This window comes from Ursus americanus, chromosome 6 (assembly GCF_024610735.1).
Source record: "Ursus americanus isolate L20-20 chromosome 6, mUrsAme1.1.p, whole genome shotgun sequence".
Classification (NCBI taxonomy): Eukaryota; Metazoa; Chordata; class Mammalia; order Carnivora; family Ursidae; genus Ursus; species Ursus americanus.
The window spans coordinates 26,058,127-26,081,446 of record NC_142132.1 but is presented as its reverse complement, the minus strand read 5'-3'; the positions used below and the strand labels follow the sequence as shown (position 1 = coordinate 26,081,446).

The 23,320-nt window shown below is 49.7% G+C and overlaps 2 protein-coding genes across 11 annotated transcripts in view; one reads left to right on the top strand and one right to left on the bottom strand.

The window, feature by feature from the left end:
• Positions 1–28: 28 nt before the first annotated feature.
• Positions 29–11,396, bottom strand: PITX3 (paired like homeodomain 3). The gene is made up of 4 exons (XM_045802831.2): positions 11,090–11,396; positions 2,372–2,501; positions 1,997–2,199; positions 29–1,410 (listed from the first exon to the last, which is right to left on the bottom strand). Exons 2-4 carry the CDS (start codon positions 2,487–2,489, stop codon positions 823–825), a joined length of 909 nt encoding a protein of 302 aa, XP_045658787.1. The 5' UTR covers positions 2,490–2,501; positions 11,090–11,396; the 3' UTR covers positions 29–822.
• Positions 11,397–14,916: 3,520 nt separating this feature from the next.
• Positions 14,917–23,320, top strand: part of GBF1 (golgi brefeldin A resistant guanine nucleotide exchange factor 1) — a 115,970-nt gene continuing 107,566 nt past the window's right edge. For all 10 annotated transcript variants that reach the window (XM_045802974.2, XM_045802972.2, XM_045802973.2 and 7 more), the window contains exon 1: positions 14,917–15,178. The gene's annotated coding sequence lies outside the window, so the exon portion shown is untranslated. The remainder of the gene's footprint in view (positions 15,179–23,320) is intronic.

The following is a 23,320-nucleotide window of genomic DNA, read 5'->3' as shown; positions in this document are numbered from 1 at the left end:
TTCTAGGCCTGGTAGGCACTTAATAAATGTCTGTTACAGACCACAATTTTATTGCTATTAGAGACCCAAGCCCCTCATAGGAACAGTGAGAAACAGGTGCACAAAGGCGGTGGAACTTATCTAAGGTCATAGGCTTCCTAAGTTGCAGGATTGACACCCGCAAGTAAGCGTTCCAAACCAGACCTTCCGGCTATCCTCCATGAGACCACGAGGTGGCGCCGCAGCACCAGCTTTGGCCAACGCTGGCAGAGTAGCTTGTCCCTAAGCCACACCTACATACTCGCACGCAGTTGCCCCCCTTCTGCCCCAGGGATCCCCCAGCTGCCGCATCCTGGTGTTGGGAGCTGAGAAGGGACTGAAGCCCTAGAAGCCCGGGCCCTCATTTCTTTCCTGTAGACCCAGCTCTCCTTTAGACATGGGGGAGTATGAGGAGAGGGGGGGCTCAACCGCAACTCTGAATCATCAGGCCTTTGGCAGTCCGCGCACGTTTATTTCATTTATCTTTGAAAATGGGGGAGGGGAGTCTGGAGAAGGCGGGGTGGGCCAAGGGTCAGTTGGCCCCCGGGGAACTGGTCCCTGTTCCTGGCCTTAGTCCCAGGGGCGCGGACTGTGTGCAGGGTGTGTAGGGCCCAGTCCACCCCTCAGGGCCGGCAGGGGGAAGGCTCTCTCCTGAGCGGGCCGCCTACCCACCTCCCCTCCCCGAGCTGCCCCAGCACTCCTCTCAGACCCCGGGGTAGGGCCAAGCCAGTCAAGACGACCCCAGTCCGGGGAGGCTGTGAATTCTCGCCACCGCCTTCGGGGATGGTCGACGGACCAGGTCATTCATACGGGCCGTTCCACGGCGTACTGGCACGGACTGAGGTTGGCGGCCGGGGGCGGCCCGGGCACGGCGGGATAGCTGAAAGAGGCGTGCTGTTTGGCCTTGAGCCTCAGGCTGGCCAGACTCGAGTTACACGGGTCCCGATATACGTAGGGGGAGGAGGCGGCTGCAGCTGCGGCCGCAGCGGCCGAGGCGTAAGGGCAGGACACTGCCCCGGAGGACACTGCGGCCGGAGCCAGCCCGGGGGGCCCCCCGCCCAGGCCCTGCAGGGCCCCGGGCCCTGGCACGGTGCCCGGGGCGGCTGCGGCCGAGGGCACCATGGAGGCGGCGATGGAGCTGGGTGGCGAGAAGACCGGCTGCGAAGCCAGAGGCCCCACGTTGACCGAGTTGAAGGCGAACGGGAAGGTCTTGGCTGCGAGCGGCGGGCCGAGCGCCTTGGGTGGCCAATTGCCGTACGAGTAGCCGGGGTACACCTCCTCGTAGGGCGGCACTAGCCCCCCTAGTGGTGCGGCGAAGCCGCCCTTGCACAGCTCTGCTTGCTGGCTGCGCTCGCGCTTCCGCCACTTGGCGCGCCGGTTCTTGAACCACACCTGCGGGCGTTGGAGAAAGGCTGTCAGGGCCGGAGCCGGGCGGGGGGCCGGTCTGGGTCCGCGCGGCAGGCGGCTGGGTCACCGAGATCAGGGTTCGGGCCGGGACCGCGCCGAGGAGAAACAAAACGGAAGTGGTTGGAGACGGGATTGGGCAGCGTGGGGACAGCCAGGCTCGGGGTGGGAGGAGCGCACCCAGTCAGGGGGCCGGGAACAGGAGTGGGCGGCAGGACTGAGCCAGGGGCGATAAGGTCTGCGGGGGCGCGTAGGATGGGAGTCAAGGAGGGGTGAAGAAGAGAACGGGAGCAGTGCCGGGGGAGAAGGAATGAGCAGCGCGGAGCGACAGGGTGGATAGAGTCAGAGCAGAGGCCGGAGGCTGGTGCAAAGGAGGCTGTGCGGGGCCGCAGACGGAGGCAGGGGCACGTCGGGTGTTGGGCCAAGGATAGGCAGTCAAGGCAGAAGCACAGGCTGCTGGCTCCAGGGCTGCTCGCTAAAAGGCCAGCGAGACGGAGGCCCGGGCCGGAGGGGGACGGCGGGCGGGGTGGGGGGTGGGGGGCAGGGGAAGGTTGCGGCTTTGGGAGGGCCGTACCCGCACGCGGGCCTCGGTGAGGTTGGTCCACACCGCGATCTCTTCGCGCGTACTCATGTCGGGGTAGCGGTTCCTCTGGAAGGTCGCCTCCAGCTCCTGCAACTGCTGGCTGGTGAAGTGGGTGCGCTGCCGCCGCTGCTTTTTCTTCAGTGAGCCGTCTTCCGGGGAGCCGCCGGGCAGCGAAGCCGAGGCCTTCTCCGAGTCTGGGGGCCGAGGTGGGAGAGGTCACAGGGCGCCCAGGCCTGCGCGGATTCTGCGGCTCGAGGACCTCCTCCACCGACCCCTCACTCCCCACCTGGCCTTCCACTGCCAGGTTCCACCCGCAGGAGGGATTGAACTGTTATCTCCCCTACCCCCAGTAGGGGGTGCGCTCACCACTGTGCTCTTGGCCCTTGCAGCCGTGTTCTGGGAGTGGAGGGTGGGGAGTTCCCGCATCTGACAGCGAGAGGGCCGGGCTCCGGGCCTCCGCCTCGCTGAGCAGCCCGAACTCCATCGAGGGAGGACCCTGGAAGGGAGAGAAGACACAGACCAGGTTGATTAGGATAAAATCTCCCGGTTATCCGGTTCTCAGTAGTGTTTCCCTTCAAGTTTACTGCCCGTTTCTCAGCTACGGACATAAAACTACCCCTGTATGGGGTACCCTAGGATAAAATAGGGAAACAGCCACGTAATGGGGAGAAAGGTGCATACCGAGGGGTTTTATGCACAGACATGCACACTAGACTGTTTTGTTCACTGTCGGGCACCTAGAACTCTGCTGGTGTTCAGTAGATATTTATTGAAATTAGCTGAGGAAAACCACACTATTGCACACCACATATTGTATACCACATCCTCAAAAACTTCAGTTCCTTCTCACATGTATGGCCAGTATCCACACAAACTCAGCCAATCATACCTGAACATAGCCTGAACCTCTGTTACTCTCCAGTGGGACAGATGTGATTTTGAACCAGGCCCAATATGTCTCTCATGAGGATAATTACTGCTATTATTTATGAATTTTACTATGTGCCTTTACCTCATTATCTCTCCCCTCACAAGAATGCATCAATATTAAATATGATCACCCTTGTTCAGGTGAGGAAACAGATTTGAAGTAACCACTAACATCACAGAGCTTGTATGTGGTGAAACTGGGATCTGAACCAGGTCTTGGAAACTCCTAAGCTAATGCTTTTTCTTTTGCTTTTTCAGATTATGTTCCTTGGGGCCCTACCCAGACACCCCAAGGGACTGGAACTTGGGGCTAGCCTCAGGGATAGAAGTCTAGCTTGGCCTTGCTTGGGTCTGCTTCAACCAGGGCAGTCCTGCTTTTGCCTGTTTTGTTTATGCTTTCTGGAGAGAGAGAATTTGAAAAAAAGGGTTCCAGAATCAAAAACAAGTTGGAGAATCCCTAGGCATTCTGGCCTTATTTGCTTCTGTGCCTGCGCAGACACACGTCACACCCTTACCAGTTCCACTCATGCCAGCCTCGACCAGAACTTCCATCCCCCGACCCCCAGTAGTAGATGTGAGCTTCTTAAAGCCACCTTCCCACCCTTATTCCCTATCCCAAACCTTGCTTGACATGGCCCAGGAGATGGCCCAGGTCCCTCTCCACGTCTCCCCAGCAGGGTCCCCCTTGCTGCTGGCTCTCCCAAGCCCCCTCTGGTGGGAGGAGGAGAAGGGGGCACTAGTGAGGCTCAAGAACTCGGGACACCTCTTGCTCGGAGGAGAACCAAAGGAGGCTAGGGACAGAGGGACAGGGCTGAAGAGCTGGGTAGGAGGGGTCCATCTGCCTCTCCATTAACAGGGACTTAATGCAGGCTGTGCAGGGTGGCATTAATGTGTCGGATTAGCCTAGATTGAGATGTGTGTCACTTGGCTGTTCTGAATTTATAAGGAGCCTCTCTCTGGGAGGCGCAGATGGGCAGGGGCCTGTATTTGCACATGGTAATGCCCCTGTCAACCAGTGAGAGAGGACAGCTGCCCCCCCAACCTCTCAAGCGAGATTGGGGGTGCGACAGAGGTCAAGGCAGGAGGTTGAGGAGCAGTCCCTGTTCTTTTTTCAGGGAGAGGGGTCTAGACTTGGACCTTTTCCTAGGATTGGAGGGATAGAGAGGCAGGACTGAAGGGAACTGGGAAGGAGAGAAGTCAGGCTAAGGTGGGGATGCTCAGTTAGCCCCCCCTTCCAGGTCTGAGGTCAGGAGGCTTGGGGCTAGCCCAGCGATGCTCTGATAGAAGGGAGATGCCCTTGGGTGAGACCTGTGGCAGCCTCTACTAGTAGTTCTTCCCAAATAGCTCAAAAGGCTTAGAACTGAGAGCTGGGAAAAGGGGTGCTCTCAAGTCTCCTCTTACTTTATACCCAAGATGCTCTCAAAATGCAAGCCATGCCCCTGGCTTCTCCAGAGGCCATGGGAACAACATCACTAGGAAAAGAGGGACGATTGGGTTCACCTGTAGGGAAATCTAAATCCCACCATTTGTCTTTCCGGTCTGCCTTGGCTCCAGATTTCCAGTATTCCGAACCCCCCTTCCCCCAGCGTTCCATACCTGTGTCTCCATTTCACCCTCTATTGCAGCAGAGGGAGGAGGGTGAAGAGAGATAAGGGCCAGAGTAAGAGATGAGGCCGAGAAAGCAGAGTTCAGGCTGTGTATTCCCAGAGACAGACAGACACACATGCAGACACATGCGGGCCCCCACTCAGACAAAATAAGCACTTGGACTTGGAGCTAGAGGCGTACAAACACACACTCTCCCACACATGCGCTCCCACATTCAGGCAGACAGACCCACACCGTCACACAGTCTCCTCTCTCTGTGACAGGGACAGCTGCCTTGGCTGTTTTGGAGCTAGCCATTACTCTCCCCCCCTTCCTGGCCCCTCTGAACCTCAGCTCTCAGTCCCAGGAACTAAGGACTCTGTGGGGGAGGAGGAGGCCAAAGGGGCCAGGAGAGTGGTCTATACTCAGTGGCTGCTGGGGAGAACCTCTTTCCCTGGGTGGGGAGAAGTGTCTGAGGGAAAAGGATGGCTTGGGGGTAGAGATGGAAACTGCCCAGGCCCCTCCTAGGAAAGTAATCTGGTATAGCCGGAAGAAATTAAGTCTGGAGACAAAAGATCTGGGTTCATGTCCTGGCTCCCCAACTTACTAGCTGCGTGTTCTTGGCAAAGTACTTTACCTCTCTGGAGATATTTTTTCATCTTTAAAAGGGAGATCATACTCCCTTCCTTACCTATCTCTAGTATTGTTATAAGGTTAAAATAAAATATAATGTAAAAATGGATGGGGATAAAACTCTATCCAAGTTGCTTCCCCCCTCCCCGCATTCATTGAACAGATGTCTATTTGGCACGGTCTATGAGCTGGGCATTGAGTAAGGCACTGAGGATAGAGTGGTAAGTAAGAGCTCATCCTTGTCTCTGCCCTTGCTTGAATTCACCTTCCCAGACCCTGTATCACCCAGGGAAAAATTCCTCTGGTGAATAGAGGTGAGGACGCTGCATTTGAGAGCGGGATGCAAAGTTGTGTTGTGAATACTCTGCCCTGAACATAAAGGAGGGCTCAGCCAATAAGGTAACAGCATGATGGGCAGAGTAACCGAAGCTAAGAGCTGCTGGTAAAGGGAAGAAGCAAGCCTTCAGGCTCTTGACCAGCGTAGTAATAGTGAAAGAGGGGTTGAAGCTGAGAAGAGCCCTGCCTGTGAAACTGAAAAGGCAAGAACACCACAGCCAGGCAGGCAACAGAGAGATAGACGGTGGGGGCACATGCCTCCAGCAGACTCATGTCCGGGTGGGCTAGCCAGGCAGAGGCTGGGGGCGCCAGGCTGTTGTCTGAGCTGGAGACAGGCTGGCTGAGGATTAAGCTCCCCCAAACTGCTGGAGGTCAGGAAGCTGGGAAGTTGGGACTGAGGCCAGGGGCTTCGCCTCACTTGGAGGACAGGGACAAGCTGTAGGTCAGATTGGTTGATGCTGGTAGGAAATGCCAGGCAGGGCCAGAGAGAGTCAGGAGCTAACAGCGGTGCTGAAGCCAGCTCTGGGAGGGGCTGCCGGTCCCCCTCCAGCCTTTCTGACACACCCTACTGGGGATGGATGAGCCAGGCTCCGTGGTGGCAGGGTGACAATCCCCACCCTGGGGAGAAGAAAGGACCTGAAGGTGTGCTCTGATTCTGAAGTACAGGCTGGAATTACAGGAAACCTATCAGGGACTGCAGCAAGAACAAAATATTCAAGATAAGATATAGTAAGGTGGCAGCACAGGTTGTCCCAGGTCACAGAGGTCAGAGAGCAGAGGCCATGGTTTCCAAAGAGACCCAAGCTCATGGCAAGAAGGCAACTACTGCGTGTGCCCACTTTCGCCCTGATGCCAAGGGGGCAAATCAGGGCCACAGCCAGAGAGCTCCCAAGTAGTTGTAATAATGGTGCCTGGGCAGGAGGCGTACCCTAGAACTGAGATGGGAGAAAAGCCCTGAAAGATGGAAGGGATAGAGTCGTGGCACGTGCCTCAGCTCGGCAAGAGCAAGTTGGTGACAGAGTATAAAGCATGGCCCTTAACTAGCATGGGACCCGCCTAGAGACCTGGATCTGAAGTAAGGCCCTTAAGTTCATTAGGGATGCTGAGGACCCGATCTGTCTGGTCTGCTGAACTGCAGTGAGCAAACGGGAACAAATGAAGACAGCTGTAGACACAGGTCACAGACCCAAGAGGAAACCCTAAGACTCGAGGAGAGGCAGCAATGATTTGATGCAGTTAATTTATCAAAAGGTAAATTAGGGATCAGAGGAATGGGCTCCCACACCCACCCCTCCCCTTCCTTCCCTCTTTCCTTCAGCAAGTGTTAGGTGCTAGGACAGATCCCCAAGGATGGGAAGGCACAGACCTTAATTTCTAGAAGCCTACAGTCTGGGGAGGCAATGGACAGGATGGACAATGATGCCTAAGTAGGCCTAATTCTCACATTGTGGGGGGTCAGAGAGATGGAAGCCCGTGTAAGGTGGTGTCAAGTTATGAGGCTCAGAGAATGTAGCACATGGCAGAGCTGGGAACTGGGGAGGCAGAGAAGGAGCAGAGGCTTCTAAATAATAGAGCAGGACTGGGAATGAACTGGCAGGTTCAGAGGGCAAGGGGCAGCCACATGTGGTCAGGGTCTCAGTGTGGGCACTGGGAGATCACCAGAGGAAAAGAGGTCAGGCTGAGGGAGCCTCCAACGAAGGGCATGGGGCGGTGCTTCAGGTTTGGTAGAGTCCAAGCTAGAGCGTCTCCAGCTTTTCCATCAAAACTCCCGAAGACCAAAAGAGAGAATGTCACTCTGGGAAACTGGGAGCACAACCTCAAACAGCTGCCACCAGTATGAAATTTCTTTGAGATCTCCAGCCTTATGTTAAAAAATGAAGCAAACTTTTCATTCTATTCCATACGTAAGTGTATTTATTTTAATATAAAAATAAAGTTTTCTCTCCACATCTCCAAGTGACATCTTCAAGTGACATCACCACACCAGGAAGATGGGCCATGTTTAGCCTGCAGCGTCATGCCCCTTCTACTCCTGTCCTGACTGCTCTCCCCATCCCCCCCCCCCTTGAGAAGCAGTGCAAAGCAGTGGGAGTCATTGGAGACTTGTAGGCAGGGGAGAAACGTAAGAGCAGCATCCTAGGACTTTATATGGCTGTGGTGAGCAGAATGGATTGGGCAGAGGAAAGGTGGGAAAGGGGGAACTTAACTGAAAAAGCGTAAAGAAGGCCCTGGGGAGGACGATGGAAAAGGAGTAGAGAGAATTTTGAAAGCAGCTCTCATTCCCCCCACTGCCTATCTTCTTTCCCTTTCTGTCCCCATCACCCTCATCGTGGGTCCCTGTCCATGACCATGGGCTAGACACTCCAGATAATCCCAAAGCTCAGGGCCTAATGGATCTTTCAGACTAGCTGCCTTCTTCCTCCCCACACTCTAGGATGCATCATTTGGAGCAAATGGAGAAGAAAAGATTTGGGTGGCTCTGTCCTTCGCTCATGCCTATCCCCAACTCAGCTCCAGCCTGCCCCACTTTCCCCTCCTGGACCTGTGTCCCAGGCCCATCCTTGAGCAGGAGGCAGGCAGAGATCAGATCAGGATTTCGGGCCTGGCGGAGGAGTTAAGCATTTGGGGAGCTCCCTAGAACTCTTCTTGGAGAGGAGCAGAGGTAATGGCTGGCATTGGAAGCTTGGGATAGGGTGTTCCATCTGTCATTGAGAATCTTCCTATGTCTGGATCAGGGATGCTATCAGGCTTCTCTAAGACTTGAGACCCCATCCTTCCAAGCAAAGATTCTGTGGTTACAGGGGACCTACAGTTTGGGTATAATAATAGCAATAACGCTTCTTACTTCTGTGGTGCTTCTCCATTTGCAAAGGGCTTTCAAATACATAATTTCATTTAACTCTTACAACCACCTCGGGTAGCAGGAATATCCATCCATATTTCACCTCTGAGAAGATAAATTTGTCCAAGGTGACACAGATTGAAGAGATTCGAATCCAGTTCTCCAGGGTCTGAGCTCTTTCTGCTCCTTGTCCCCTCTACCCCAGCAGCCATTTGTGGTTCTGACATGCACCAATCCTGCTAAGCCCTGAAGGATTCCATTTCCACTTCCTGCCTCTACCTCCTCTCTGGAAAGGAGCTCTGAAAGTTTGCTGTCCACTGTGTGCCAAGGAACATTTTCCTATTCATCTTGAGCTTGCATCACTCCAGTTCTCCGAGGTCCCCTCATCTCCCATTTCAGGATTTGGGGAGCAAACAAATCTGCTTATCTAGGCCTTTCATTATTTGTGGATTTCCATCCTATTTCAGCTTCCAGAGGCCTAAACTTTGAAGTTTGCTCTCTCTAGCAGCCCCTGGCTCCCCATTCTGTGGATCATTCTCTGACCCTTCTCTGGGTCCATAACATTCTCCCTAAGAGCCAGTGACCAGTCACGCACTCAGTTACAAGGTTTTATGCAAGGATGGGAGAAAGTTCTGTCTTTTGTTTCCACTCATCTTCAATTACAATGCCATTGCTTTTTGGCCTTTTTGGCAAATGCAGAACTTTGTTTGGACTAAGGTCTTCAGGGAACCAACTGCAATGCCTTCCCTATTCCTTTCCTGATGCAGACTTTCATTTCACCCATAATTTTGGTGATTTTCAAAGGTGATGGGAGCACAAGCCCCTGAAAAGTGTATCAGAATATGATGGGAGTAATTGGGGTGTACCTTTATATTTATCAAAAGGGGGCAAGGACAAAAAAGGGTGAGAAACAATGTCCTAGCCAGTGATAAGCAAACTTTAAAATTGAGGAATGGAGGTGAGAGTGTGGGGAAGACATATTGTATGTCATTCCTGGGTGGAGGATGAGAGAGGTTGAGACCCACTTGTTTAGATTACTGATTGCTAAATGCATCACTATGCACTTATCCCATGAAAACTCAGTCCCCAGCTGAGTTGTTTTGCTCACTTACACAGACCGGGAAAGTTCTCTCTTCTCTGTTCCCTTTAGCTTAACCGGGCTGCGGTTAAAGAATTGGGGTCAGGGTGGGTGGTCACTGTATGGGTCCAAAGTAATCAGGGCCCTTTCCCAGCTACAGAGAAAACAAAAGGGACAGTTGGGTAGGGCTGAGACATCCTTCCCAACCAGTCCTGGAGGGGCATCTAGGCCCCACATTGACCCCAGAGTCTGGATTCCATGTGTCTCCTTCCTCCTTCCTCTCAGCCATCAGGGTTGTGTTGGGATTGGTGGGGTTGAGAGAACCAAAAGAGAAACAAAACCACAGGGCTTGCTTTGCTAAAGGGCTGCAGTTTTCTCTTTGGGCCTGGGCTCCTGCCTTTTGCAGGGAAGGAGCCTTTAGCCTGCTGACAACCAGGTAGGAATCCAGGGCTGTCTGGTCAGCTGTATTGGAATTACGGGTTGACTCCCAGTTTGTGAGGAAACTGAAGCTATCAGGGAGGCTGGTGTTGAACTCTTCCTTACCCTCCCATTGCCCTTACGGTTCATTTTCTCCTTTCCTTGTCTTCTACTAGCAGTCCTACCATTGGCTTTCTCTCCTCAAATTTGGATTCTAGAAGTGCCGGGTGATGCTCAGATCTAGTCTGGGTTGGAGAGGGAATGTCCCCCAGCACCACTGCACTCCAAGGCCAGGCCTTTACTCTCACTTGTCTGCTCCCGGCTCCCCCTCACCCCACCCAGCAGCCCCTAGGAGCAGAAACTAGTTTGCAAAGTGTGAGCTGGGATTTGAGGCGACCCACCACAGTGAACCCCACTGCACACGCAGCAGCTGGGCAAGGCGCGGCCGGGTACATGGACATGCCACTCGGCCAGGGACATTCTGTCCGCCCCTGCCGGACACAGCGCCTGTTCCGGAGAGACCCACCTAGCCTCCCCGGACATTCTGTCCGCTCTGAGCCCCGAGCGCTGCGGACATTCCGTCCAATCAATGAGGCTCCAGGCCGGGACCCATCCGGACCCTGACCCCCCAACCCCGATATGCCAGCCCCGCCGCCTAGTCACTCGGGCTGTCCAGCTTCGGCCCTGTCGCCCGCACAGCGGCCATCTGACCCGGTCGCAGCCAGGCTCCCACAACACGGCTCCTACCCAAACTGCGAAGCGGCTGGGAAGAGAAGCGTGTGCGACCAGACTCACCCCTGTTCGCAGCCCCTAGAGTCTGAGCCCTGGGCGAGGGGCGTCCGGAGCCGCCAACTGCCCTCACGCTGTGCGGCCGCCGCCAGCTCCCCACGCTGGCCAGGGCCTCGGCAACCCCTTTCGCTCCCTGGCTGCCTGCCCCGGGCCCCCGAATTCCAGGGCGCTTTCTGGTAATGATTTTCCGACTCGACTCCCTGCTTCGCTGAGCTCCTGTCCTGGCTTCATGTCTCCGGCTTCCCTCTGGATCCCTTGAGTCTCCCTCTTGTCTGTCCCCCGAGTCCCGACGCTGAGTTTTCCTTTTCCTAAGTCCTGGCCCCGGGTCTGCAGTACGCCCTCCCAGTCTAGACCCATTCCCCCAAGCACCATTCCCCAGTTCAGCCACCCAGGTTTTGTTTTAGGGATCCCGAAGTTCGGTCGTGGCCCTTCGGCCCCATGAGCCCTTGTCCCCGCATGGTCAAGCACTCACAGTAAGTCCCGCAGCAGGCAGACTCCCGGCAGCGGCGGCGGCGGCGGCGGCGGCAGCGGCGGCGGCGGCAGTCTGGAGGGCAGGCAGGGGCCAGGGGCCGGGCACCCGGCCGGGGTGGGGGCCGCCCCCCTGCGCCCGGGCCGCCGCTCAGCTCCGGCGCTCCCAGACTCGCAGAGGGAGAGAGTGAGCCTCGCCGCGGACTGCCACCCCCCGCCGGCGCCCATTCACTTTATGGCAGCCCAGGGCGCCCCCAGCCCGCCGCGGCGAGCCTCGCGCGTCGGGCCCCGCCCCCTTCCAGCTGCGCCACCCGGGCTCCACCCTTTCCAGCTGTGAATTTTCAGGCCCCGCCTTTGGGGGAGGGGTCCAGCCGGCGCGCCGCCAAGAAGCCCGCCCCTTGGCCAATCGGAGGCACTCCTCAGCATCTGGGACACTCCCTTCCCCACGTGGCTGAAACCTCGCTGAGCAAGAACATTTTGGCAGAGCCAAGCCGGCGAGAGTACAGTGGACCCGTGGCCCCGGAGAAGTGGGGCCGGGCCGCCACCCTGAGCAATGCGCAGTGGTGCCGGGGGATGGGGCAGCCGGGACGCCAGCTGGGAGGGCGCACTGGCAGGGAGAGGCCACCGGGTTTCTGCGCTCGGTTGCCGCTCACGTTTCGCAGATTTTCTCCACTTGTCGCTGTCTGTCTCTCCGCGCTTTTGTCTCTGCTCCAGTCCTCCCACATCTTGCCTCTTTCCTCTTTCTCCTCCGCCGCTTGATCTTGCTGTTTGTCCCTCTCCTCCCTCCTCTGCCATTTTTTTAAAAGATTTTATTTATTTGACAGAGAGAGACAGCGAGAGAGGGAACACAAGCAGGGGGAGTGGGAGAGGAAGAAGCAGGCTCCTAGTGGAGAAGCCTCATGTGGGGCTCGATTCTAGAACTCTGGGATCACGCCCTGAGCCGAAGGCAGACCCTTAACGACTGTGCCACCCAGGCGCCCCATCCTCTGCCATTTTGAAAGACTAATTTATCTTTCTCTGTGCTCTTCTTTTTCTTCACATCTTTCTCTCTTCCTCTTCTTGGCTATCTCCCGCCCTGTCCCCCCACCTTTCCTCTCTTCCAAGTAAGGCAGCTTCGTGGACAAACTAGGGTTTGGAATGAGGCAAACCAGAGTCATTCTAACCCTGCTACCAACAGTCTAAGCCTGCCACCACCACGGAGTGACCTTGGACAAGTAACTTAACTATCACCCCCATTCTCCCACCTACCCCTCAGAATTAAAGGACGCTGTCGCTGTCAGGACTTATGCTGGGCACTCAGGCCTGGGTGGTTCTCCTGTTAGTCTGCACCCCCGGCTTGCCCAGGCTGTGCTCTCCCAGCCTTAACAGGGCTGGCATTTCCCTGGTAGATACCTTGTTCTCTGGGCAAGGTGTGGCCTTGGTGCTTGCTAGCTAGGGAGTTCCAAGGAACAGGACAGATGTCCCAAGGAACATGCGGAGTCAGGCTGGGTGGCTTGGGTGACCCTGAGGGCCCTAAGCCCTATCACATAGTGTGCTCCTAAAGTAAATCTGACCAGTCATGTCTCTGCTTAAAACCCTGCAATGGCTCCTGATTGTCAAGATAAAGGCTAAACTCCCTAGCTTGGTATACAAGACTTTTAGCACCTGACCCTGTCTTTTTTTCTATCTCTCTCTCTTTTTTTTCTTTTTCTTCTCTCTCTCTCTCTCTTTTTTTTTTTTTTTTTTTTTTGGTTAAAGCGTGTGACAGGTGCTGAAACTCTCCCGGCTCTGGTGGCAGATAGGAGAAGGGAAGGAGCCTGTTTCCTGAACTCCAAGGTAGCCAGATGTCTAGCTTCTTGCTCCCACAACCCTCTTACACATACCCTCTGTTATCCCACCCACTATACTGAAGAGATCAGCTTTTGTGATGTCCTCTATGATGTTAAGATTGAGGAGGGCAAGTACCATGTTTTCCTCATATTTCTATTCCTAGGCATAATGTAGAACTCGATACTGAAATCTAAGAGGGAGATGTTCTGCCTGGTAAGATGATGGACATTGCCAATTTTCTCTTCCTCACTTCTAACAAAATTCCAATCATGCTTTTTAAACTGTTTTTTAAAATATTTTATTTTTAAGTAATCTCTACATTCAACACGGGGCTTGAACTCCTCACCCTGAGATCTAGCGTTACATGCTCCATTGATAGAGCCAGCCAGGCGCCCCAACCTTATATGCTTTTAGATGGAGGAGGTATATGAGAGTGGTGATGAGGAAGATTTGGTCCACTTAGGATTTCCAGTTGGCTATCCAGGACCTCTCAATCCGAGACAGGCCCAGAAGACCAAATCCCAGTTTTCAAATGAAAGTGGAAATGGCTCAGATGTACTGTGGAAAGAGGTGCTAAGGTGGTTGTATCTTCTTCCTCTGACTTTCTTTGGGTGAAACAGGCAAGATCCTCAAGCTGGACCCAGAGTTCAAGAGCCCAATGTGCAGGTGCAGGGAGCTGTTGAGGAGTTCCTCAGTTCTGATGTTCAGGATTATGGGTTCTTCAAATTAGAGGAATCTAGAGCATTCCCACATTCCTATTAGGTCAGGTATGGAGTTTCTCTGGATTTGGGTCATCCATAAATGGAAAGAAACGGGGAGAAGGTTGGTATCTTTTTCCACTCCCTCAGCAGGCTCTTCAGGTCTGCCCAGGCACCTGGGCTCTATCCCAGCAGATAGGCTGAGAATTCCACCATTCAGTCAGCAAGGAGAAAACCCTCCTGTCTTCTTCCCACACACTCTCACTTCTAGGTAATTCTAAATATCCTGCAACCTCTATCATCTCTTGCAAGGGGAGAGGCACCTGGGGGTAGAAGAGTGAAGATTGGGGTGGGCATCTAGCCCTTAGGCCTCTTAGCATTTCCAAGGCAAACAGGAAAGGCTTCAGTTTCCTGTCACTGGTGACGTGAAAAAAGCTAACCCCCATGATTAGCTTTTTTCCAGGTAGGTAACGAGCATCCAAGGCTTAGTATAAGGAGCAGAGTTGGGAGACACAACCTGATAGACTAAGACATAAGAGGTAGTGAAAGGCAGTGAAAAGGGGAGCTGGACTGAGGTTTGCCTCTTTGCTCTGCCATTAACTAGCTATGTGAACGTGGGGGACATCTTTCCACACTGTGACTCGGTTTCTTGCTCTGTAAATTGAGACCTGAATTAGATATCCAAGATTCCTGCCTCCTCTCGTTTTCTCTTTTTCTGGATGAAAGGAATGGGGCACAAGATACAGAAACACTTGGGATGGGACAGACACATGTATGAGAAGTCAAACAGGGCAGGTTGACGGTAGGGTGGGGGAGGGGAGGTTGGACTACATTGAAGGACTGTCCTAGGACGGAAAGAACCCAGAGCTGCCTCGAAGGGAAGTGATCCCTCAAGAGGCAAGATATTGGCCTAGATGCTTTGATAGGGAGTAGCGGGGGGTGGGCAAGAGAGTAGGGTCACCCGCTCAGGCTCTCAAAACGGATCCCGCCCCCTTTTCAGCAAATCGAAGCTTTCCTCCCCATAATGCCCAGCAGCCACTGCTAAACCGCGCACTGCAACCGAACTCTACCTAACTCCACCTCTCTAACCGCCCAGCTCAATTTCTCATTTTTATTGGCTTTTATAACTGTCACTCAGAGAGTCCCCGTATCCGTTGGTTGTCCCCTACCTACCCTTTTCTTTCCCTTGTAATCTCGCCTTCTTAGGCTGTACCTGCCCCCTAAGCAAATTTCTTTTTTCTATTGGGTAGCTGGAATGCCACTTCTCACGATACAAAGCTATGATTGGCTGTGCGCTCCAGGGCTCGCGCAGTTACCAGGCAGCGGGCTAGACTGAGGCTAGTTACCACGTCAGTGAGCTGACAGGGAAGGTAGCCGGCTCCACCGCCCGTTCCGGCCGAGTCTTCCTGGCCGACTGTGCGGTCCCTGACTTCGGCCTCAACTTCCAGGAAACGGGCTCCTTCCCTTCTCCCACCTGCCACCAGAGCTGGGAGAGTCGCTAAAGGAAGCCTTCGGGGCTCGCGCTGGACATGAGCAGCGGCTGCGGGTCCTGGGACTAGGCCCCGCCATTTTGGATCCGCTGACAGGTCAGCGAAGTCTCTTCTTAGAGTTCCAGTGTCGTGAAGGCCGTCCTGACATCGCCATAGGGAATGAGGGGAGGAGGGCCCTTCAGTTGGACGAGTCGGGTGGGTTAAGAACGCAGGGGCAATAATAAAAGAGGAAGAGATTGTTGTGGGAGAGAACTGGGAGGCGTGCAGGGGGCAAAGGTCAGGCCCCTGCGGCTGGAGGGGCGACTGACTTCTGATCCCTTTAGGGGGTCTGAATCTTTCTTCCTGTGTTCCCAGGCTTAACCTAGCCTTAAGCTCCCCTCTTCTAGAGCTTTCTGTATCCTAAAGAGTCCAGTCCTCAAAAGCTGAAAGCAACCTAAAGAACATTGTATCTACTTTTTAGGGTTGATTTTTAGACGTTAGAAACGAGAGTCTCTGCAGGTCCTGTACAGCGTCCACTTCTGTGTGACTGCCTCCTTAATACAGCTGAACTGCTTCATTAATACTGAATGATGAACTAGTGCAACCTAGACTCAGGTAGTGAGAAGAGGTGTGGAGGATTGAGGCCAATTATGGAGACCTGGGCTAAGAGAAGACTTTCCACTTCTGGGGCAGCTCAGCTGCCAGTCTGGGTCTGTATGTAAACACTGGACTTATTTTCTGAGACTGTTTCTTCCTTTACACAATCTTTACAGATATTCTCTTCTGGTGTGTGTTTTGGTTGGCATTTCCCCCCAAGGTGTTCTCTTCATTTGGCCTAAAGAGATGTTTAATCACAAGGGGGCCCCTCTATTATGACATATTTGGCTGAGAACAGAGAGGGATTTGAGTATTGGTGAAATTTGGTACTGTTGGCCTATTATTTTTAGTGGGTAAAAAGAGTCATGAAAGATGTTCACCTGATTTAAAATTGGTAGGGTCAGGGCAGCAGAGTGAATGATGGAGCATAACTCCAAGGAGTAGTTTATGGCACTGTGGTAACCTTTGCTAAACTGCTGTATTGTAAAACTGTAAAAGTTCCCAGGGGTAAAGAGTGCCTTCAGAAATGAGGAATAGTGTAAATAGTGTTTTTTTAACGCACAAAATAGACATTTTTCTGCCTTTAATTGAGTATATAAGGCACTTCTCTGCCCTGTGGAGGATACAAATAGAAAGGCCTGTTTTGGGATTGCTCTGTTTAATTTACCCACTTTTTTTTTTTTTTTTAAGATTTTATTTATTTATTTGACAGAGAGAGAGACAGCCAGTGAGAGGGAACACAGGCAGGGGGAGTGGGAGAGGAAGAGGAAGAATCAGGCTCCCAGCGGAGGAGCCTGACGTGGGGCTCGATCCCAGGACTCCGGGATCACTCCCTGAGGTGAAGGCAGACGCTTAACGACTGAGCCACCCAGGCGCCCCTAATTTACCCACTTCTTAAAAGCAGTAGCATATATATGCAATGGCCGGCCTAGAGCATGAGCTAGGGATAAGCAGTGTCAACCTAATGCCTTTCAGAAAGTAATGGACACTCAATAAGTGTTATTTGTATCTAGGATTAGTTGTAGTATGTGATCCTGACTTGTGGCCTGGTTCTGGCCTTGGCAGTCAGGACTTTGCATGGTGAGGTAGTGACAAGGAGGATCAAAACCTCATTGTGTTAGAAAGAAAAACTGTATAGGATCTAGTGACTAAATTCAGTTTCTTCTTACCTAATGCCCTCAGCCCTCCTGAAATTGTGTGTGTGTGTGTGTGTGTGTGTGTGTGTTGTTGGGGGATAGCATTGTTTGTATTTATCTACTTTAAATAAGGGGATGGAAATGGTCCAGGAAACAAGTTTGTATTTTAACTTGCTGATCTAAGTTGCAGAATTTCTACAAAAAAATAGAAAGTGGCTTATGAAATGACATAGCCTAGGAAGTATCCAGGTTTGATGAACCTGCCATGCTCACCTGGGTTGATGTGCCCTCTTGAGCCCTGTTGAGTTGATAGGCTTTGCATAATAGGCAATCTAGTCTTTGAGTAGATAGAATGACCAATCAAGTATCTTTTCAGTTGGGCCTGGAGGTGACTCAGGCATCAAAGATTTCCTTTCTTTACCGAAAATTCATTTTCTAGGTAGGAATAGCTTTTCACCACCAACCCTCACCCCAAAGAGAAAATTTGTTCTTTTGTATGTCAACCATACTTCAATTAAAAAAAAAAAGAAAAGAAAATAAAATTTGTTCTTCCTTCAAGACTTGAATTTGAGCTATATTTCAGAGGTGGCTGTAGACAGACGGTGTCTTCTAATCTTGACAGTGATGCTTATTGGCTCAGTGGGAGCTCAGGTTGTAGACACCTCTCTTCATGAGTAGCCGGGCACCAATCCCAGTTGAACTTGTAGTTCTCAGAGTTCCACTACTATTTCATGTTCCAGAATGCAGGATGACTGCCACTTTTAGATAATAACTTCATTAATAGGGTACTTAGACTGGCCAGTGTGGGCAGCTAGAGAGGCAAAAGATGCAGCTCCTGCTTTACGGAGACACACTGTATTTATACAGTACTCTCTGGAAGGATCATCCTTGGCTTTGTTTGCCACTTCTGCTGATTGATCACAGTCTGTCCCTGTGGTTCAGTGTGACTGATTAGAATGATTCTGCTGTTGGGGTAATGGTGAAGTTGAGTTGAAGGGAGAAGGGGAGGTTTGTTTTATCATCAGGCTGGAAGGGCATGTGTAAATTATAATTGGCAGCTGTTTAGCTTTTATTGTTTTTTTTTTTTTAAAGATTTTATTTATTTATTTGACAGAGATAGAGACAGCCAGTGAGAGAGGGAACACAAGCAGGGGGAGTGGGAGAGGAAGAAGCGGGCTCATAGCAGAGGAGCCTGATGTGGGGCTTGATCCCATAACGCCAAGATCATGCCCTGAGCTGAAGGCAGATGCTTAACCACCCAGGCACCCCAGCTTTTATTGTTCTTTTTCTGTATTTCAGTATGTTCAACAGCAGTTGTTTAATTAAATAAAAACATAATAGAGCAGTCTGTTGATTTGGAGCCCCAGTCGTAATGGAAGTGATCATGGAAGTAACGATTTGTTGCTATCACGTAAACCAAGGATTACAAGCTTAAATGCTTGAGTATCAGGCAGGTAATGTAAATGAGGGAAGTAAGCCAGGTATGAATGTATTAGGATACAGTGGGGACTGTTGTGTACTGGAATGTGGGCACACACTAGGCTTCCTATTTTTCAGGAGAAACTTGAAATTCAGATCACTGTGTTTTAAACTCTTCACAACTAAAGTCTTTAAAACCTTTTCCAGATAGAACAAGTATGTCTGTGGCTTGGATTCTTTCTATGATGGGTGGATGATGACCCCTGATAGACAAGACAGGCATGCCTTGTAAGACTTAGTCACTGCAGTTCTCTGTATAATCACACAGGCTAACCTTTTGTCTTTGTCCTACTCTGTAAACTGTCACCCTTAGTTGTCACCTTGGGTGCTCTGAGTGGTTAAAAGATGAGTAAGAAGAGAAGCATTGTTTCATTTTTCATCTTCAAGCTGGTAGAAAGGACATTTTTGGACATATCTTAGTGGCTCACCTTAGTGGCTCACATTGCCTATCACCTTGGGATAGACTCAGAATCTCCATAGAGGAAGGAGGTGTGATGGCAGAGCTGAGGTACACTGGTCACCTGATTGTTGGGTTTGGGAGGATTTTCCAGTTGTGGCCTGTCAGGGCAGCAACTTTTCCTAGTTTGACTTTCACTTACTTCCACGCTTTGGGTAAATTTCTTGAGCCAGTAAGTTGTTTACTAATTCAGTAATTCTTGGTCACTTTCTGTGCTTTATTAGGATGGAACTATGGTATATTCCTTGGCTTGCTCTGGGAATCTTACAAGCTGCATCTTTAGTGCTTCTCTGGAATGTTTGAGAGATTGAAGATAAACCTTGGAAGGGCCAGTTGAAGGTCATTTAGCTTCTGTCCTCTGAGAAAGCCCATCAGTTTTCTTGTTTTGCACAGCTCTGTATTAGACACCAAAGCACCATGAAGCAGACAAACAGTCTCTGCCTTTGGAGAATCTGATTTCTTATTGGATAAGGACATCTTCTTTTTTGTGTGTGTTTGTTTTTAGATTTTATTTATTTGTTTGAGAGAGGGAGCATGCGCACGCGTGCACATGCACGGCAAAGGGAGAAGGAGTGGACTCCCCACTGAGAGGGAGCCTGACTTGGGGCTCCATCCCAGGACCCAGAGATCAAAACCTGAGCTGAAGGCAGATGCTTAACTGACTGAGCCACCCAGGCGCCCAAGAATTATGTATTTCTGAGAAGAAATGTGAACATGCTCGTAGCACATGAGGAGACTTCAGGAAAATAGATGTGAAAATAGAAGACTGGTGGGTAATGTGGGTTCTTTTTGTCTATAGAGTAGCCTGTGTGGAATTTGTAACTGCTGATAAAGAAACGAATTTGGGATGCAGAAGGGAGGTTTTCCTGTCTGGCTTAGAGTCCTTGTCTTTATGAGGTCATGTGAGCTGCACTATACTGAAGAGTCAGTCTTTGATGTTAGTTCATCCATTTGTTCATTTGCTCCTTCAGTATTTATCATTTATCTTACAGGTATTGGGGATAAAAAGGTGAATAAATCATGGTCTCTTCCTGAGATGTCTATAGACCCATGGGAGAGACAGACTAAATGAATAATTATAAACCAGTAAAAGTTCTTTGGAGCTATGTATAGTATGATAGGATGACAAAGAAAGGACTACTAATACTCTCTGGGGGGAGTGGTTTAGCTAGGGAAGATCTCACAGAGCAGGCATTATAATAACTAATTTTTGGAGGGTTTAAATAGTGCTGGTACCATTCTAGATGCGTTCCAGTCTTCTTATGTATGCTTCACAACAAGCAGATGAGGAGGTACTATCTTCCTTTTGCAGTGGAGAATTGTAAACTGGGGCTCAGAAAGGCTAAGAAACTTGGCTGAGATCATAAAGGTGGTAACAGTCAGGACTGTTTTGCTTCGGAAGCTTGTTCTTGTAACCACTGTGGTATTCTGACTTTCTCATTGACTTTTGGATGGAATGAGGAAGGGTTTACCAGGTGGACAAGAGTGGGGGAAAAAAAGATATTCAAAACAGAAAAGGCGCAGCAAGTGCAGAGACAGGCAACAAAGACCATGATTTTAAAAAGAAGAAACTTTTGATGGTCTATTTCATACACGCAGAGAACATGTATAGCATCTATGGGGCATCAGTGTCCCCTATCCAGCTTAAAAAACAAAATATCACCAAAATGAGGCCACTTTTATATCCTTCTCTGTTAGTCACATTCCCCCTCCCCACAGCCACTATTCTAAATTTTTTGTGAGTGTCCCTGGGTTATAGTCTTAGCAGTGGAATCGCTGAGATATAGGGTATGAAGTTCTTCAATTTTGCAAGACGATGCCAAATTGTAATCCAGATGAGTTGTATCAGTTTACATACTCACAAACAGCTTGCTGTGCATTTTTACCAACTCCCTAGTATTGTCAGATTAAAATTTTTGTGCTATTTTTTGCTATAAAGTGGTGTCTCATAAACTTATTTTATAATTTTCTTGATTATTAATGGAGCTAATAATGTTTTTGTATATTTATTTGCTGTTTATATTTCCTTATTCTGTGAAATGCCTATTCATGTCTCTTGCCAATTTGGGGGAGGGTTTATATGTCTATTTTTTATAGTTTTGTAACATTTTATATTATGGATATTGCTTCTTTATTAGTTATATGTATAAAATATACAAATATTTTCTTCCAGTTTGTGACCTGTCTTTTCCCTTTTTTTCATGGTGTTTTTTTGAACAAATGTCTTTAATTTTAACATGGTTTAATTCACCAGTTTTTTAACTGGTCGTGCTTTTTGTTTCCTGTTTAGGTGCTTCTCTTCTATGCTGAGATTATAAAAATACTTATATATTAACTTCTAAAAGTTTTCAAGTTTTCTTTTTCACATTTAAGTCTTTAATTCATTTGAAATAGATTTTTTTTTTGGTATTCCATGAAGTAAGGACCCAATTTATTATTTCTGTTTCTCCTGATTTTGTTTAGATCTAGAGGGAGTTGCTAGTTGATAGAGTGACTCCTTCTCTTTGGATCCTCTTGGGGTGAGTAACTGGGATGCCACAAAGCACCAGGGGAATGCTATAGACTCAGCTTTAAACAGACGGTATCTTCAAATGGTATATGTGGCTTATAGTCTCTGGGCCAGTGGCTTATCTGTTAGTGGCTGCTTATTTGGTTGTTCCTTCTCATGTTATTTCACCACGATACAGGATAGACCTTAAATTCTTTTCTGCCATACTTATATGAGGTCTCTGCAGGCCTTTGTGACCTTATTTTTGTTTTAGAAATGAATGCCTTAATTTAATTTAATTTTTTAAAAGATTTTATGTATTAGAGAAAGTGCGAGAGAGAGAGAGCGAGCGAGCGAGAGAGAGATGGCGAGCACGAGCAGGGAGCCCGATGGGGGACTCGATCCTAGAACGCAAAGATCATGAGCCAAAGGCAGACACTTAACTGACTGAACCACCCAGGTGCCCCCTTTGTGACCTTGTGACAAGGGGTTCTAGGCTATCGCGTACCAGGTAGCAAGTGGTTCATCTGAGCTTCCCATTTGAAGTTGAAGGGCAGATTCCCTTGGGAGAATCCCTCTGTGAGGAGGCAAATGCTCAGAAGCCTGGCAGGAGATAAGCAACTCTGTATGGTCCTTGAAAAAGAATTCCTCTTCATTCTCTAGTTGTTTCTTTTTTACTAAGAAAAGAAGCTTAAGACAATGATTTTTTGCTTACATCTTCACTGTCTTAGGAAGTTGTTAGCTTTTGGTGCTTAATAAATTTTGATCAAATGTTAGGTTGATTACTTCAGTTGGAATCCCAGTTCAAAATTTATTTTCTCTGGGATGCCTTCCAAATAGCCAGTAGATCCTTTAAGTCATTAATTGGCACTTTTTTTTTTTTTTTGGGGTGCAATTTGTAGTATAGTGTTGTTGTTTACCTGTTGCTGTGTTATTTTCAGTATGGGTGTTTTCTCTCATTCTCTTAGTTCTTTGAAAGAGATTAAATATTCTTATTTTATACTGTCCTTTTACAGGCCCTCCAAAATATTTCTTTTTAAGATTTTATTTATTTATTTTAGAGACAGAGAGACCGCAAGCAGGGTGAGGAGCACAGGGAGAGGGACAAGCAGACTTTATGCTGAGTGTAGAGCCTGACACAGGGCTAGATCTCACAATCCTGAGATCTTGACTCCAGATGAAATCAAGAGTCTGATGCTTAATCGACTGTGCCACCCAGGCGCTCCCAAAATATTTTTTATAATGGTAGGTATTCAGTATACATACTGAATGATAACTGTATATTGAAGGCCCTCCATGATACGGCCCACACTGGCTGTTCTAGCTTTACCTCCTATTATTCCCCTAGGAGTAATGTTCCAGCCAGTTTGGAATAATCATGATCCCCTAAATACCTACTGAATTTTCCTACTCGTGAGCCTTTATCGTTGCCATTCTTTCCTTATATATTTGACTGTTTGAATCTGGTCTGGTGGCCCCTGGGTGGCTCAGTCAGCTAAGCATCTGGCTCTTGATTTCGGCTCAGGTGATGGTCTCGGATTCCTAAAATCAAGCCCTGTGTTGTTGGGCTCCATGCTCAGTGAGGAGTCGGTTTCTCCCACTCTCCCTCTGCCCCTCCCCCCACTCACTCTTTCACGCTCTCTCTCTAAAATAAAAAAATAAATCTAAAAAAATTTTGAATCCTGTCTTCCAGTTGCCTTTCCAGAGCCCTCTGCCAGAAATAATTTTCATTGTTCCACTACTGTGCCATTGTGTATTACTCATGCATTGGAGATATATATGGGTTTGTGTGTATATGTATGTGTTTTATCTAATCTGTTAGATTATAAATTCCTTGTGGGTGAGTAGTGACAATTCTGTATGCTGTGCCTAGTATTTTGCTTAGCATGTGTTAGGTAATGTCTGATTGACTGAAGTAAATGTTAGCTAATTAACTTTGATTCCATTTACATATGGAATAATACAACTACTCTTCACTATTCTAATTTATTTAAGTATTTTTTAAAAATTATTTTATTATTTATTTATTTATTTTAAACATGTTATTTGTCAGAGAGAGGGAGAGAGAGTGCATAAGCAGGGAGAGCGGCAGGCAGAGGGAG